This window comes from Varroa destructor, unplaced genomic scaffold, assembly GCF_002443255.2.
Source record: "Varroa destructor unplaced genomic scaffold, Vdes_3.0 BEIS01000006.1, whole genome shotgun sequence".
Classification (NCBI taxonomy): domain Eukaryota; kingdom Metazoa; phylum Arthropoda; class Arachnida; order Mesostigmata; family Varroidae; genus Varroa; species Varroa destructor.
Window position 1 is genome coordinate 7,414,747 of NW_019211459.1, and position 14,921 is coordinate 7,429,667.

A 14,921-nucleotide genomic window follows, 5' to 3' on the forward strand; every position below is an offset into this window, starting at 1 on the left:
GAACGAGCTGAATGTTATGGATCAACTGAACCTATCTTAAAGATATCCATGGACTTGAATCCAAAACTTAATCGCCGTCTCAAAAGGAATATCAATCACTACCAAGTAAATTGTCCAAAGAAAAAACTTAATGGTTGGTCTTTTTTACGATTTCTTGTGTCTTTTTACACAGCTTAAACATTTTAGCGTGTTGAACCCTTACATTTTTGGGTCTCTTGATCTGCTATCGAGCCAAATTTTGCCCCATTGCTTTCATGCAACATGACGAATTTGCTCCTAGCAGTATTGCTGGAAGCATCGTTACTATTAAAAAGCTATTGGTGAACTAAAACAAGAACATTTTGAAACAAAAACACTTAATTAACGGTTTAGCTCTCAAACCGGAACTGTTGTCACAGCGGATGATGGCCGTATTGAATATTAATGACACCTCTAACAAATGTTAAACATTTCGTTTAAATATTTGTTTTCGTTTAGATACAATCTTGAAGACGAACCATAAGAATCTCTAGCTTGGAAAGATTCCCTGTTTAGTTCTGGTCATAAGCACAGCGTGGGTTCGCTGAAGATGTAAACTTTTGTTACCTTACGTCCTCTGAGTTAAACGAGCTGATCAGAAATTGTAGTAACTATACATATGTATTTGTGTGATATTTAGTACATTTTTGTAAAGGAAACCTTAGAATACGACCTGACTGAAAGCGGTAATTATGCTTGGCGGCGCCAAACGAGCTCATAGAGTATTACCAAAACAGATGAAATTTGTCGAGAGTTATTCCCTAGGTGATTTATATACCAGTTTTTCGGTGGAAACGCTACAAATATGCTGTCAAAAACTTTCATTGCTATATTCCATTAACTATAAAGCTTAGGACACCACCTGTATTCGTGATGCAACTAAATCGCAGACTGATTCAACCGTCTCCTCTTACCTTTCAAGTAATTCCTGAATAACGGTAGGAGGTAGATCATGCTGCAGCAACTGTGAATGCTCCTGCCAGAGGCGAGACAGGTGTGCAATGGAAACGTAGCCATCATGATTCGTGTCATACTAAAATTTGAACGAAAGCAGTTATTATATCTTTTCAATTTTGACCGATTCACAGATGAATAATCAGATATGTATTTACAGATATTTACGTAAATTAATGAATGAAATAGTGATTTAAGGTATACGTTAGGCTCAGCAAGTACGTTCGGAAACTACTAAATGCGAGCCAGGGTCCGCACTAGTTTTTGCGCTCGGTGCTGCCGTTAAGCGTCGCTTCAGTCGGCTAGCTCGAACTTGGACCAACACGTTTGCCACTGTACCACTGCGGAAACAGGACACCTATTTATTCTACCCGATGTTGATAGAGAAGGACCTCTATATACATCCGTTCTCATATTCTTACCTTATTAAAAACGGCTCGCCAATTATTCTGAAAAAGAAACGAGAGCACAGGTAAACGGACGTAACGTTAGTATTGCACTATGTGTCGCATATAAGATCCCTTTCTTCAGTGCCCATAAAAGTTATACTAAATAATTAAGTTCCTTCAAGAAGACGAAGAAGATGCGTACGTGTCTATTTGATCGATACTAATATTATTATTGTTAATTTTTCATGGAGAACTACCGTTGAGTTACGTGGACATACATGACTTTCGATCGAAAATAGTGGGGTGGCGTGCTCTACATAGTTAATATGTATCTTTTGAGTGCGTTTCCATGATAAGTGTTGGTAAATGCTTACCATGGCCTATTGTTAGCACACTATATCATAGGTGCGTTAGGGAACGGCTCACGTAAGGCCAACAGAGCCCACAGGCTGGCCAGCCATCAACCGAGTAGTTTAATCGCAACTGACATCCCGCAATGTGAGCCTACCCTAGTTGTAGGACTGAAGTGTGCCCAGCTTACATTTCATTTCAATTCAGTATACGCTCAGACTAAAGCCGAAGGGTCAGCCGCAAGTTAAAATTTCAATCGAAGAATTATCTGCTTACCAGACAGCTGTCTGACAACTTTAAGTTAGCGTAGCTGTTAGGCAACTTTGCATTCTCAAGGTCAAAAATTAGTGCTACTAAAAAAAGCTGTTCATATAAATTGACCTTTATTTATAGACCGTTTCTCCGTTTTTTGGCAACAATTGTTCCTTCTTAGCGTCAATAAAGGTTATTTATCATTAGTTTTGCTTTTGTCAGAAAATGATAGAGGTATCATTAAATTTTGTTTACTGAGAGAAATCCCAGCGAGCGACCTTTTCCTTCTAGTTTGTTATTACTATAACTGCGTTTTTGTGTACACTCCACATAGCCAGAAGGGCCCTGAGGTACCTGACTAGTGTTCGATACGTGGGACTAATCTTGCCTACAAACGGTCAAAACTTTTAATGTGGCTTTTAATATAGGAATATTTAATTACTTCTAGTTATTTTTAATTATGATTTTAATACAACAGAATGGAGCCGGCGGTGACTGCCAGTGTATCAAATGCGTTTGTTTGCGCACGGCGCTAGATTTGTTTGCAATGAATGTGGCCGCCCTTTTTTCATACGAAATCCAATTAGTCGAAAACATCCCTCATTGAAACGGCTCGAAATACCTAATCGAAACGAGTCTTCGTTCTTACAACGACACATGGGCCTGCATCGCTCATCGTTGAACAGATATGTGTACCATCATTGTTGCCTGCGAGATTCGTCAGTACACGGGACGGAAAGATGGCGCAAATCTATCCTGACTGTCTTAAATAGCTAAAACAGTAAGTTTTCATTCATTAGGAACTACGTATATCTGCACAAAATGACGCGCAACATGCCTTAGATACCATGCGGCGATATCTGCTGCAGTACCATCGCACAGCAGCCTCTTCTATCGGGCGAACCGACCTTATAATTTAATTTTTTTCAACTTTGAGTTTAGATGTTTATAAAATACGATTGTGTGTTTTCCACATATAAATGAACTATATTTTTTACATCTAAAGGATTATTTACAGATTCAGGCTTTTTAACTATCCGTAATAAAATACAACTGCATATTTAAAAGAACTTCAAAACACTTACACTCGAATCTATCCAAAAGTTTTTCTCTTAACTTGTACAATCACCAAAAACAATTGCTTCGTTACCTTTAGTTTAAAGCAAAAGCGGTATACGATGCAGTACGCCACTGCATTTCAATGGTAAGTCGATAAGTTAACTGTAGTCGATCTGAATTCAATAACTTTTATCTAATTATTTCCTAATACCATAGTTCAAATTCATTTACCCGATCGCAAACGTCGATGCAGCATTCGTCGGTTTCACTGTCCGTAGTGGTTCGGCCTTTGCTGTAGGCCACTTGGGCACTTGAAACCTTGGACATCTTTGTGTTTCGTGGGAAGAACTCTCGAATCCGGTTTGCGTCGGAAGGCCCCACTTGGCCCTGAAGTTAACGTTTCAGCTATACGTCTGAAACGATCTAACACTAAATATAATATTGAGTGAATTTGAATAAAAAAAAACACCAGTTTTGTTTTCTGCTGAAAATGTTTAAATCATATAAAAAGAAAAGCGAATGTCCTCCGATAGTTGAAAAAAGCGATCTTAAAACAGAGGCAGAACAGTATTTTATGGCCCCAAGTAGCAAGATAGAAAAACTACAAACAATTGTGAGCAAGCGCCACCGAAGCTTTCCTAATTATAGGACGTACACGAATCAAAACATACCTGATCGTACTAAATGAGCCGCTTTAAGTTATCATAAATATTATTTAGATAAATTATTTGTAAATTGATTTGAATATCATTCTGAATTGTCATTCAAGCTAGAACGCAGTAAAGGTTTGCAATACGGCTTATCATTAAAGCAAGTTATAGCAAGTTTCAGAAAATCTTACGACACAAAGCAACGATGGAAAGATTATTCAGTGCTGTTTGTTCGTAGCTATAGACATTTTTTTTAACAAAATATATATCTAAATCATTACGATTAGATAGATAAGAAAGTAAACAAGAAGTTCGGACTTATTCTAGCCAGCGTTATCCTATGTTATACAGGTCTACTGCAAAGTCAAATATGTAAACATGACGGACGGGAGGTGGGGGAGGGGGAGATTGTTTTCTATGTAACGCGGCTCCAGCTACGTCATCAGTGTAGGCAAGATCCAACTATAAACTCTAATATGATCGCTTTATTTAAAAAAAAAAAACCGTACGATGATATCTGACAGTCGGCAATCCACTGACATTTATTTTGAACTGATTTTTCTAATTAAGTGATGAAGAATTCTAACTTCCATTGAGCCATGTTTACATACTAATAGATTTAGTCAGAAGTACTAGAACTGATTTTGTTAGTCATAATATATTGCGTTACAATAAAGTGTAATACATCTGTTGTCGAAGCACAACAGAGCGGTAGCGAAATTGTTGGGGCATAAGATGGCGGCAAGTCTTCTTCTGCCCGTACAGCATAATGGAACATCGGTTTTATTGTTAGTTTGATATGTATTTTTTATGCATTGTCAACGGTGTAAGAAACAGCAGGTTTTGCAACAAAAAACTTACTAATGTCTTTTTCCAAAATTTGTGGTAGAGGTTTTACGTCGGTAAGCGGCTATAAAAATCATGAGATAATTAAAACACTTGACAGTAATACAGGTGACTGAAGAACTATACATTTCGTACATCTAAATGTAACGAATGCACATCTTCATCTCAACGTCTGGGATGAACTTCTATCCTAATTGAGATTCAATCGTTCGTTGTAGGCGAAAAACGTTACTCAAGTTATCTAGATACGTTCAAGTTTCTGAGAAATATAGGAATTCAAGAGGCGAACTGACGTGATAAACTGTTGAACGAATACTAATTTAAATATAACGCCACCTTGCGCCTATCCTGATAATTTCCATACACAAGTAGCTAACTAAACCAATAGCTTTGTTAGTTAAAGAATTGTACGTGTGTTTTGCCATCTCCTCTCGATATCGCTTTATCGATATTTCTAGCTTAGCTTCACTCAAACAGGATACAAACGCCCCATATTGATCCTTATGGGTTTAAAAGGCTTACACAAGAAGTTGCCACTGTTGCGTATGTTCGACCATACGCCGTACCCACTAGCCTACGGAAGACAGCGCATTGGATACTGGTCTACGGTACCATTTTTAATTCCCGCTAAAGCATAGACTCGATGTGTTCCTTCGGTCCTGCTGGCATACGTCCACATACAGAGCAGCTTAGAACTGAGCTTAGAAGAAATAGGGTGGCTAAAGACGAGCACCAGTCACCGAAACAGAAGAAAACAAAACAGGGTGACCAATCTCGAAGTGAATTCATTATTTACTTTAAAGTCAGTCTTCTGCGTTCGGCATGACAACATGAAAATGAATGTAGTATCTCATATCAAGAGTCTAGTGGTTAAGCCAATTAAGCAGTGAAGGCATTTAGCCCTATCCCCTGTCAAAATACTGGCCGGCAAGGCTACTTCCGATTTTCAACAGGTGTGAAAGAAGAGTACTCGCGAAATATTTGGAAGACAATCAACTACTAATAAAAAAAAATCAGCTCGGTTTTCGAGGCGATTTCCGAACAGGCAGTGCCGTCGTTGGAAAGACCCAATGTCGTTGTGTAGACCCTATGAGCGACTTAGCAAAGCACTTGTTGTAGATTTAAGACGCAGTTCCGGTCACTTAAGAATAGATCCATTATTACAGAAATTGGCCACCGATAGGGTTGAAAACTCAGCCTTATGGCTGACGTGGTTTTCATATCTTTTAGAACGCTAAACTTGTTGTCGTTAGCGCCCGCTCAAGCCGCTTGCCACCCCTTCTAGGTGTTCGGCAAAGACTCAATACCGCCCCTCTCGCATTCGTACGCTTTGTAGCAAAAAGCAAAAAGGTATAACGCAATATATGGAGAGGAAACAATGCTCAAGTACTTGGGCGATTCACGCGTTGAAGTCACAGTAGCCGAGGATCACTGGCGATAAAATGCACCGCAAAAAGGCTGCAATCGATGGAAGGATGAAAATTGAAAGATAAAATTTAACTGTTTTTTTTCAAATTTGATCAAATAAAATCTCCAGTACTCCCGTTAAGGTTTGATTGGTCCGCTGAAGTACGACTATGAAGAGTAACACCTGACATAGTGGTGACGCGGCCCATACGAAATGTATTAGTCGTCGGCACTGCCATTACGCTTCCTATCCTACCTAAACATATTCCTTCTTCCCCATAAATAGTCGACAATGTGCTTGCAAGTGTAACTGAGGGCCTCAACGTTTGTCAAAGACATTTTTCGAGAACGATCGCGCAAGACTCATTCCAGACGTAAACGCGCAAAAATACTCCGCATATCATTATAAGCAGGATTCCCCAGTCTGATCACACCTACGAGAAATACTTACAATATATGTTCTCCAGTATTATCTTATGAATATCTTGCTTGTGTCCAATCGCTCCGATAAAAAGTTTGCTAAAGACCCGTGCTCATTGTGCCTACCATTATAGGAAAGCTTTTGGCGATGATATTAAATCCAACTAAAGCTAACGATTATGGGCAGTTTAGCCGATTTGCCATAAAGTTTACATTCAATTTTTATAAATGAAAAAATGACAAAAAATGTCAACGTATACCATTTTATGCGCTGACATGTTAATGCAATGAGTATGACAATATGTAGAAACATGATTAATATTGTGATTGACTCATCTCGAAAACCTGGGGGCTGCCTAAAAGCTTCGTGAGAATAACAGGTGACATAGAGAGCCTTGTATTGTATTGTACATTTTCCACTTATATTAGACAGCGAAAAAGACGAATAGACAAATAATTGATAATTTCACTTGGATTGTCATTATTGTCGGAGAAACGTTTAGATAATGATTTCCGTTCTCTGCTTGATTTAGCTACATGACTGCCTGTCTGCATTTGAAGCAGAATAAGACATTCCGTTATGATGAAAAAAGCCCCCAGCCGTATTACTGCTCGCGCATAGTTTGTGTTTTTATAAAATGGCCTATAATCACAAACATCGGAAACTGACAATTTTTTTTACGAATTTATCAAGATCGCTTTGGTTACTAGTTAAATGTATTAGTTTTAACAATCTGTCTCTGTTAATTGAATCGTTTGGAGGTTTGTTAGATCGTTTTGGATAAATCTCCTGTTTGATCGTTACTAAGAGATTTAGTGAGTGGTGGCAAGATACTGTGCTGTTTCGTCAAGTCAGCTCCTATGGAACGGATTTGAATCTGGTTTTTCACGTCAGACAGGAGAGGTAACTGTAACGTTAACTCCTATCATGTTTTTGCAATAAGAAATTGCTTACATTACAATTTGTATGTTAATTATACGGTAGCACAAGTTGTCGGAAGTCGAAATTGACGGTCACGACATGTGATCATTATATGTTATCATGAAATGTTCCGCATCTACGAACTTTTTGCATCACTTAGACAACACTACTCCCGAATATCTACCGACAGATTTGTTTAGCATCTGATTTTTTTCAAGTGGCCAGTGTTGTAAACACGTTGAGCCGAAATGCACATAGCAAAATTAAAGCCCGTTTCAAAACGGATATGAGCGAGCATTTAATCATGGCGGAACATAGTGCTTCGTTATCGAAATTTGAACGGTCGTCAATGGACGAAGTGTTTACGAGATCATAAGCTTCTTAAGCTATCAAATACATAAAAAAAATCTGCAACAGGAAAACAGTGCGGAGAGGAGGGCCATTCGACACTGTCGAAAAATGCTTTTTGGATGGCCCTGCAGTCTCGACAAAATGTTAGCGAACACATTTTATGTAGGTGCGATTATGATGTCGCGGACGGAAACCTCAAGCACCTCTCATACTGATATTCCCTGAAAGAGTTACGACCCTAAGACCTGCCCGATGTCATCTGCTCCCCAGTTCTTCTAGAAATGAGCCTGCAGATCGTCTTTGATCCTTCTTTGATAAAAGAGATGTTTACAAACGCAAAAACCAATCACAGGGACTGTTGCTAGCGTTTGAGAACATATAGGAGGCGTCTATTGAGCGTAAGATCAAATTTCCGGCCGACTATGGTGTCCAATAAAGGAGACGTCATGCCACCGTACTTGTTCTGGAAAGACAAAACCACTGATAAAACTTATCTCCGTACCGCACGGACGCTTATCAGCGTGCTCTGCCACCGTGGGTGACTGAAGTGTCTGAGGGAAGCTTCGTCATATATCAAGGTGAGGTGCCAACAAGTACTATCCACTTAGTCCGAGATTGGATGAAGAGGAGATTCTGAGCATGTTTAGGAATATGCACATATGGCCATTGTACAATACAGATTTATAACATGCTGGATTACTATGTACGGAAACTTCGAAATAAGTCTGTCCTAGATTTAGGTCATGAATGAAATGAGCGGAGATCGTATCAACTAAATATGATCGTTAACATTGACGCTTCTAGCGCATCCAAATAATTTCATTGAAATATTTGTTTATGTTGAGATACATCGTTAGGGACAAATCAAAAGAAAAATCCCCACGTGAAACGGAATACGTAATTTTCACGATGTGCATGAATGTTTATTGAAGCGCCATGTCCATGAAGCTAAAATACGCAATTAGCAAAAGGCCCGAAAAAAGGTAAACATAATGCTTCTAACAATAGGTCAAACAATCTGCTTCAAACAGTAAGGCGAGAATAAATTCAACTCAGCCCTATAGCCTGCAGATTTCTAGTATATTACAGCACTCAGTATGAACATCTATGACTCACGCTACCTTAGCCATTCTAACTAAAAACTTCAAAGAAGCCGCGAGCTCTAAGTCATTATTTGTCATGCGAGTGACGAAGAGTTCTGGCGTATTCAATTCCTTGTTTAAAAACTGAATAGAAACTTCTTGACATCTATATGTAACTTCATGATATCCTTCCATTGGTCCCTTTAATAAAGGAAATCAAATTTTACTCCTCGATGAAAAATACCTTACATAGCTCTGTTTAAATGTAGCTATACAACTATCTTATACAATTTATTTAAGAAGCTTGCACGTAAATTGCTTGCCTAACCCACGGGTTCATTTAGTTAAGGCTAATCGATTGAATTTAATGTCGGGGCATCATCAGTAGTCACAATGCTATGCTAAATAGCCAGCCGCGCAACACCCAATTATATAAGATGGTACGGTAAAACCATACGAAATATGGGGTTAAATAAAATTTCATTTGTTGCTCAAAAAGTCATTACTAGATGAGTGGGCTCTATATAGCGTTCGCACTTTTATCTATTTGTGCATGAAGCAGGGGGTCAAATGCTTCGAATGATGTCATAGGAAAAAAAGAACCAGACGAGCTTTCTTTTATCACTCAGGTACTTCCACCCTTTAGCCAACAAAAGAGAAAGTCATTGTCATGCTATAGTTTGACATGTATACAATATATTTACACAAACTTCTTACTCACCTTCTTCTTTTTGTTGATTATATGATCAGTTCATTTATAAGTTCACCTGTGCAATATTTCCAACAAACAGCTATCTTTTCTCAGATGACTGCAGATTAACGGCGGATTTCCTTTGACCGCAAAATGAAGGCTCGTGTCAGTTTTCGGCTCGCCCTCACAACGCTACCACAGTACAGAAACGTCTTCGAAGTCGAACTTTTTCACCACACCGAAATATCACCACAGGCGACTATTGACCAGTCTCCAGACAGTCTTCTTCACGTTGCCTAGTCGGTCTTCATTTTCATTGGCCCACATTTACTATTCCACCGTCAGCAATAAGCAAACATGTCCGCATCTATACTACATGCGTAGGTTACTATAGTTTTCGATCATTCATAATAACATCACGTATCATATTCGGGTTCGCAATACGCATGAACGCAATGCAGAGATTCGTGCAGTGGTGCACCATCCAATTACTACGCGCTTTAACAATAGCTACATATGTAGATGAAATGTAATCACAACCCCGCCGTTGTTTAACTGGCTAACATAGTTATACTCCGCTTCGGGATAGTCGTTCGCCACCGGCCTACTACCAGTGGCGAGATACCGAAACAGATCGCCTTTGCCAGTAGTTACCAGCTGCACCGATGGGTGACTAAATAGTCGCTAGAGTTGTTCGTTCATCAATCTTGTCCGCTAGAAACTGTCAACGATGCCAACTGAACGAACTTCTGGGACTGTTGATCGTCAACACAGTGTGAGCACGCCACAGAACGCCTGGTTGGCTATATGTTATCCGTTTTTCGTTCGAGAGGAGAGGGTGCCACGGCGCATGTTGTTGAGGAGGAGAACGAGACCTATGCCGTCTTGGCTACAGTCGCCGTTGCGACGGCGGCTATTGCAAAATGAACACCCTCCCCCTCCCTACTTCCCTCCAACAGCGTTTCGTTGATAAGAACCTATTATTCGTAGACATCTGCGTATCTATATGTACGTTTGTTGAACCGTGCTTTCCAATTCCAGTATTGACGACAATTTTGTTGGCAGCTGTCAGCGAAGGGGCGCTGATCGTTACTGAAGCGTTGATTACTACTTTAGCAGTGGGAACAGTTTGTCGCCAAAAATCCCACCAAAATATATAGTTCGCCTCATCCCTACAGCTTCCTCATAGACATGCATAAAATACTTCAGCCAAAACGAAACGACTAAAAGGTTGCTCGAGTTGACATTCAAGGAATGGAGAAGTCGGTTGCAGACTCCGGAGATGTTAATTGCTTAACGTTTTTGTCAAGTCAATACTTGTTTGACCAAGTCCTGATCAAGCAAGTAACTTGTAACGAAAATTCTAAATGCTACATTTTGTTTCTCGACTTTCGACAATGCGCTCGACACAGTTTCAACTGCAGCTGGAAAATGAATTGTCTAAAGCGTTGATAATTCTATTTTATGTACTTTTCCTAACAGTGCTGATAAAACGTAACTAACTGCGTATATTGTGAACCTTCAGCTAGATTATCGCCCATGATGTTACGACATGTTGTCTAGAAAAAATTGTGAACTTTAGCAAAGAAGCTTTGTAAAGGGTAGCCGAAATTCATTTTCAAGAACTGTATTGGTTATACAAAAATCCATAACTTTTACGTCCTTGTTCTGTTTTAAAAAATCAATTTTGTTTTATAACCTCACTACTACCACTGTTATCTTGTCTACATTTGTGTGGCACACAGTAGGAAAGCTTCCTCCGTAAGAAAGCATGATTTATAAATAGTTCACGGCGAACAAATTAAATGTACCACATTATTAGCAGGCATTTTAACTCTGGCTCCTCTCTGAATTAGGATATCAAGGACAGATGCGACCATGTCCTTCAGACCCATAGATAAACTTAAAATTCCTTCGCAAATCACTATGAAACAGGTTTTGCTCGATAGCAAAACATAGTTCGTTGTTGACTAATATTCACTTCAAGTAAAATCAAACACTTTACTAAAATCTTAATAGGCAAAAAATGTACTCCTGGCCGCTCTTATTCCAGGCTACTAAGCTTCTATGAAAGCTTCTATAGATAAAACGTCATGAGGAAGAAGCGAGAGAGGCAAACAAAACAGAGGCTGATTCTGTCCGTAGTCTTTTGAATCGTGTATCGTTGCAGGCACAAGGAGAGTTAAGTTGAAGACAAGTCGAAATATTGTTTGTATTTGGTCGTCAGTGGTGTGTGTCGTAAGCACATTGCAGTCACTGTCCATGAAAAAGTCATACTGTTGATCTACTAGCATCAGGACGGCGCAGTTTCTCAACGAAAATGAGCGACGATGCAGTGTGTAATATGGCATATGAGGTACGTGCCTTCGTTTACTTGTGGCTCGGCTGAAGTCAGCAACAGCTGACAGTATTTAGTTTTTAGCATACATAGTACGGTAACTCAGATGATCGTGGAAAATATGTTTATTTGTTTGATTGTTATTAAGCTATACCTAAACACCTGCCTAATACCTTGATAAATTTGCAGCTATATACAAAATCTAAATGGCCATTCTTTTGGTATCTGAGTTGAGTACTATTCGCTGTCAAATCATTAGAACTGCATAGAAAGTGCTACGTGGTTTAAATGATCGTCGCGGTGTTCCTACTAGTCAATCAGTTAGTCCACGACGGCCGTTTCATGCTTACCGTATTCATGTGGAATGACTTAACGTTTTTGATTATGACACACTTTATTCAATCTTATGCAGCATTCTAACAAATTGGTCAAGTGACGTACATCGACCAGGCATCAATCGGCTGCACTAGGTACAGTTAAACGAGGCAAACGAAAACATTTTATTTATAGGACCCATAGCTACCTGCGTCCTATATCTATTTCGCATCCATAAAGCATAAGCCCATTATTATGCTCAAATATCGTACAGATGGTGTAAGTTACGAAACTGTACCTCAGGTCTTACTGCTCTCTATGGAACGCTGCGGTCCATTATATTGACGGTAAATTCTATTACGCTAAATGATACCTCGTTATATTATTATCAACATGTTATCCTGAACGTAATCCCGGTTAGATCTTCTAAAGTGGTCTTCAATCTATTATCAGCTTACTCGACACTTCTAAATACAAAGACCCAACTCGAGGTTAATTTTAACTTACATGTCGCGGTCTACTATTGCAATCAATTGAATATATACAGGTTTTGTGGCAGTATGTATAATATATAGTATTACAATCGTTTACCGGCGATACTGGCCGCCTTCCGCAGTTCGAGGGGCCGACCAGGCCTAAATCGATAAGATCATATCGATCTGATATTATAAATAATGATCTAGGCATTAAAAGTACGAGTATTTTTGAAAACAGGGCCGCGTCGATACGCTGCGTGAACGGCTGTCAAAAGATCCGCAGGCAGTGAAGCAGACAGATACTTGCGGCAGGATACCGTTGCATTGGGCCATTTCTGGTGGACGCCTTGAAGCCTTTAATCTCCTGATTGAAGCAGGTTGGTGGCAAAAAGGAACAATCGAATAGCCTTACGCGATAAAAATATAAGTCGTTCTAAGGATGTAACTACGAAAACATTCGAGAATATAACAGTTCAAGCGTTACTCCGAAGCTGTATTGACGTTTACCTATATATAAATTGTTGTCTTTTTTTCCTTGTGGTGTTTATTTAGGATCACCGGTAGACCTTCCAGACGATAACGAATGGACTCCGTTGATGATAGCGTGTTCCGTTGGCCTTGAAGATGTAGTACACTTGCTCATCGCAAAGGGTATGGTTAATATGTACCATCTTGATCATAGTTAAAACAGTTCTTTAAAGATAGCTCTATTAACGTACAAAAATCTTAAACTCACAGCCTCGAAGCTACAACAACAAAGCAACTTATGCTATCAAAAGAAGGCAGTTTTTATAGAAGCCAGCTTAAAAAAACCTCACACATAACCAACCCTTTGGAGGAAGACTCTATATCGCATTTGATAACATCATGGATTTAGCCTCGACTGATGCTATTTGAGTTGGCTTATAATGTTGATAACTGTTGAATTCTGTTAGATTTAAGAAATGCATTGCTAAAATACACCGGATCTAAGATTTCATTCACATTATAACAGAGAAGATACTGAAAATTGACTGGGACTTACCTATTTGTTTTTCTGTATTTTGTATTTTTTTTATTGAAGGATGTGACGTAAATCATCGCAACGCGACTGGTCAGAGCCCACTTCATTATGCAGCAAGTAAAAGTTTCGTCAATATTGCTCGAAAATTACTTCAGAATGGCAGTTTATCAGCGATGCAGGACAACATCGGTTCGACCCCGCTTCATCGGGCTGCTTTAAAAGGTGAGCAACAGATCTACCAAAACTTTAATACATTGAATTAGCTGTTTTCGTTAAATCATTATGGTTATATCGGTCGGTTTTGTTCTACTCGTTTGAAACATTTGAATTTTGGCAATAAACATATCTTGACATACTAATGTAATTAGTTAATTAAGATTGTTGAAACGTTGTAAATGAATGGACGTTGTGGTTTTTTGGTTAACTCTCTTCGATCCACAGCAAACGTCGCGGTTATGGAATTGCTATTGACTTATGTATCAACTTCCGACGTGAATAAGGCTGATCGCTATGGCAATACGCCGCTACATTTGGCTTGCGAAGAGGGCTCTCGTCCCGCAGTTCTACTTCTGCTCAAATATGGAGCCCGCAATGACATTCAAAACAAAGAATCGAAGATACCTAGTCAGCTGTGCAAGGAGCGTGCTCTGGCCAAATTGGTAGCAGGTGAAGAATGAAGGGCGGCTCTCATACGATAATCACGCCTCGTCTAACTTCACCTATTTTTACGAGGCAATCAACAAAATTCACTTGGCGACGGCTCGGTTATAACGACTGACAAAGATCTTTCTCCTTCTTCGTCGTACCAAAAAAAAACGGTTGTAACCAACAGAAGGAAGCGAGAAAACCAAAAGATCACGTAAAACTAAGGCTGAAATAGTTGAGCATATGTGAACAAGGAGATTTCACCAATGGTGTCTCGCACCCCGCCATAAAGATGTACCTGGGTCTGTATAATGAGCTACAAATATCAACTCTGTAGTTAATATAGGAAGGTACGTCAGTGTAAATAGGCGAACAAAAAGGATAGCGTTGTAACAAAGTATCGCACCAAAAAAATATCATTATATATCTTCTTTAATCCTTACTGCGCCCTTTCGAAAAAGATCTGTAGAAGTGTGACTTTGATAAAGAGTAATAATAATATTTATGTCCCAACCCAGTTTTTTTTGTTTATTGTATGACTCATATTTATGAAGAAATTGATTTGAATCAGTTTATTTGATTTCAGTTATTTTGTAGGAAGTCGCACCTAAGCAACTTTATATGGTAGAGGCGTGCATCGGCAATACACATCATACAGTGTGCTTGGTAGGTTCAAAGGTTGGGTATTTTTTTGGTAAAACATGATTTATGTAGAGTGTCATATAGTTAAAGTTGAGCACGCAGCGTTCCAG

The 14,921-nt window shown here is 39.1% G+C and overlaps 2 protein-coding genes across 3 annotated transcripts in view; one reads left to right on the forward strand and one right to left on the reverse strand.

Annotated features, from left to right (window-relative positions):
* The window catches only part of LOC111253484 (rhomboid-related protein 2-like), a 43,378-nt gene that overhangs the window by 7,995 nt on the left and 20,462 nt on the right, over nucleotides 1-14,921 (reverse strand). Inside the window, exons 1-4 of one of the 2 annotated variants that reach the window (XM_022812928.2) lie at nucleotides 9,423-10,194; nucleotides 3,255-3,452; nucleotides 1,395-1,421; nucleotides 933-1,051 (exon numbers count right to left, since the gene is read on the reverse strand). In XM_022812928.2, coding sequence (XP_022668663.1) covers nucleotides 933-1,051; nucleotides 1,395-1,421; nucleotides 3,255-3,350 — 242 coding nt within the window. In that variant the 5' untranslated portion in view covers nucleotides 3,351-3,452; nucleotides 9,423-10,194. Of the gene's footprint in view, nucleotides 1-932; nucleotides 1,052-1,394; nucleotides 1,422-3,254; nucleotides 3,453-9,422; nucleotides 10,195-14,921 lie in introns of those variants that run through there. The other variant, XM_086992918.1, reaches the window with a different exon arrangement.
* On the forward strand, nucleotides 11,482-14,682 carry LOC111253486 (uncharacterized). Its single transcript, XM_022812931.2, has 5 exons — nucleotides 11,482-11,748; nucleotides 12,760-12,898; nucleotides 13,074-13,172; nucleotides 13,585-13,746; nucleotides 13,966-14,682. The coding sequence occupies exons 1-5, from the start codon at nucleotides 11,713-11,715 to the stop codon at nucleotides 14,199-14,201; spliced, it is 672 nt and encodes a 223-aa protein (XP_022668666.1). The 5' UTR covers nucleotides 11,482-11,712; the 3' UTR covers nucleotides 14,202-14,682.

What these genes read in the sequence shown, in the direction of transcription:
- LOC111253486 (XM_022812931.2), top strand. Translation starts at nt 11,713, where the DNA reads ATGAGCGACGATGCAGTGTGTAATATGGCATATGAG. An exon ending in TAATCTCCTGATTGAAGCAG is followed by an intron (nt 12,899 to 13,073) that starts GTTGGTGGCAAA and finishes GTGTTTATTTAG; the next exon opens with GATCACCGGTAGACCTTCCA. An exon ending in ACACTTGCTCATCGCAAAGG is followed by an intron (nt 13,173 to 13,584) that starts GTATGGTTAATA and finishes TTTTTATTGAAG; the next exon opens with GATGTGACGTAAATCATCGC.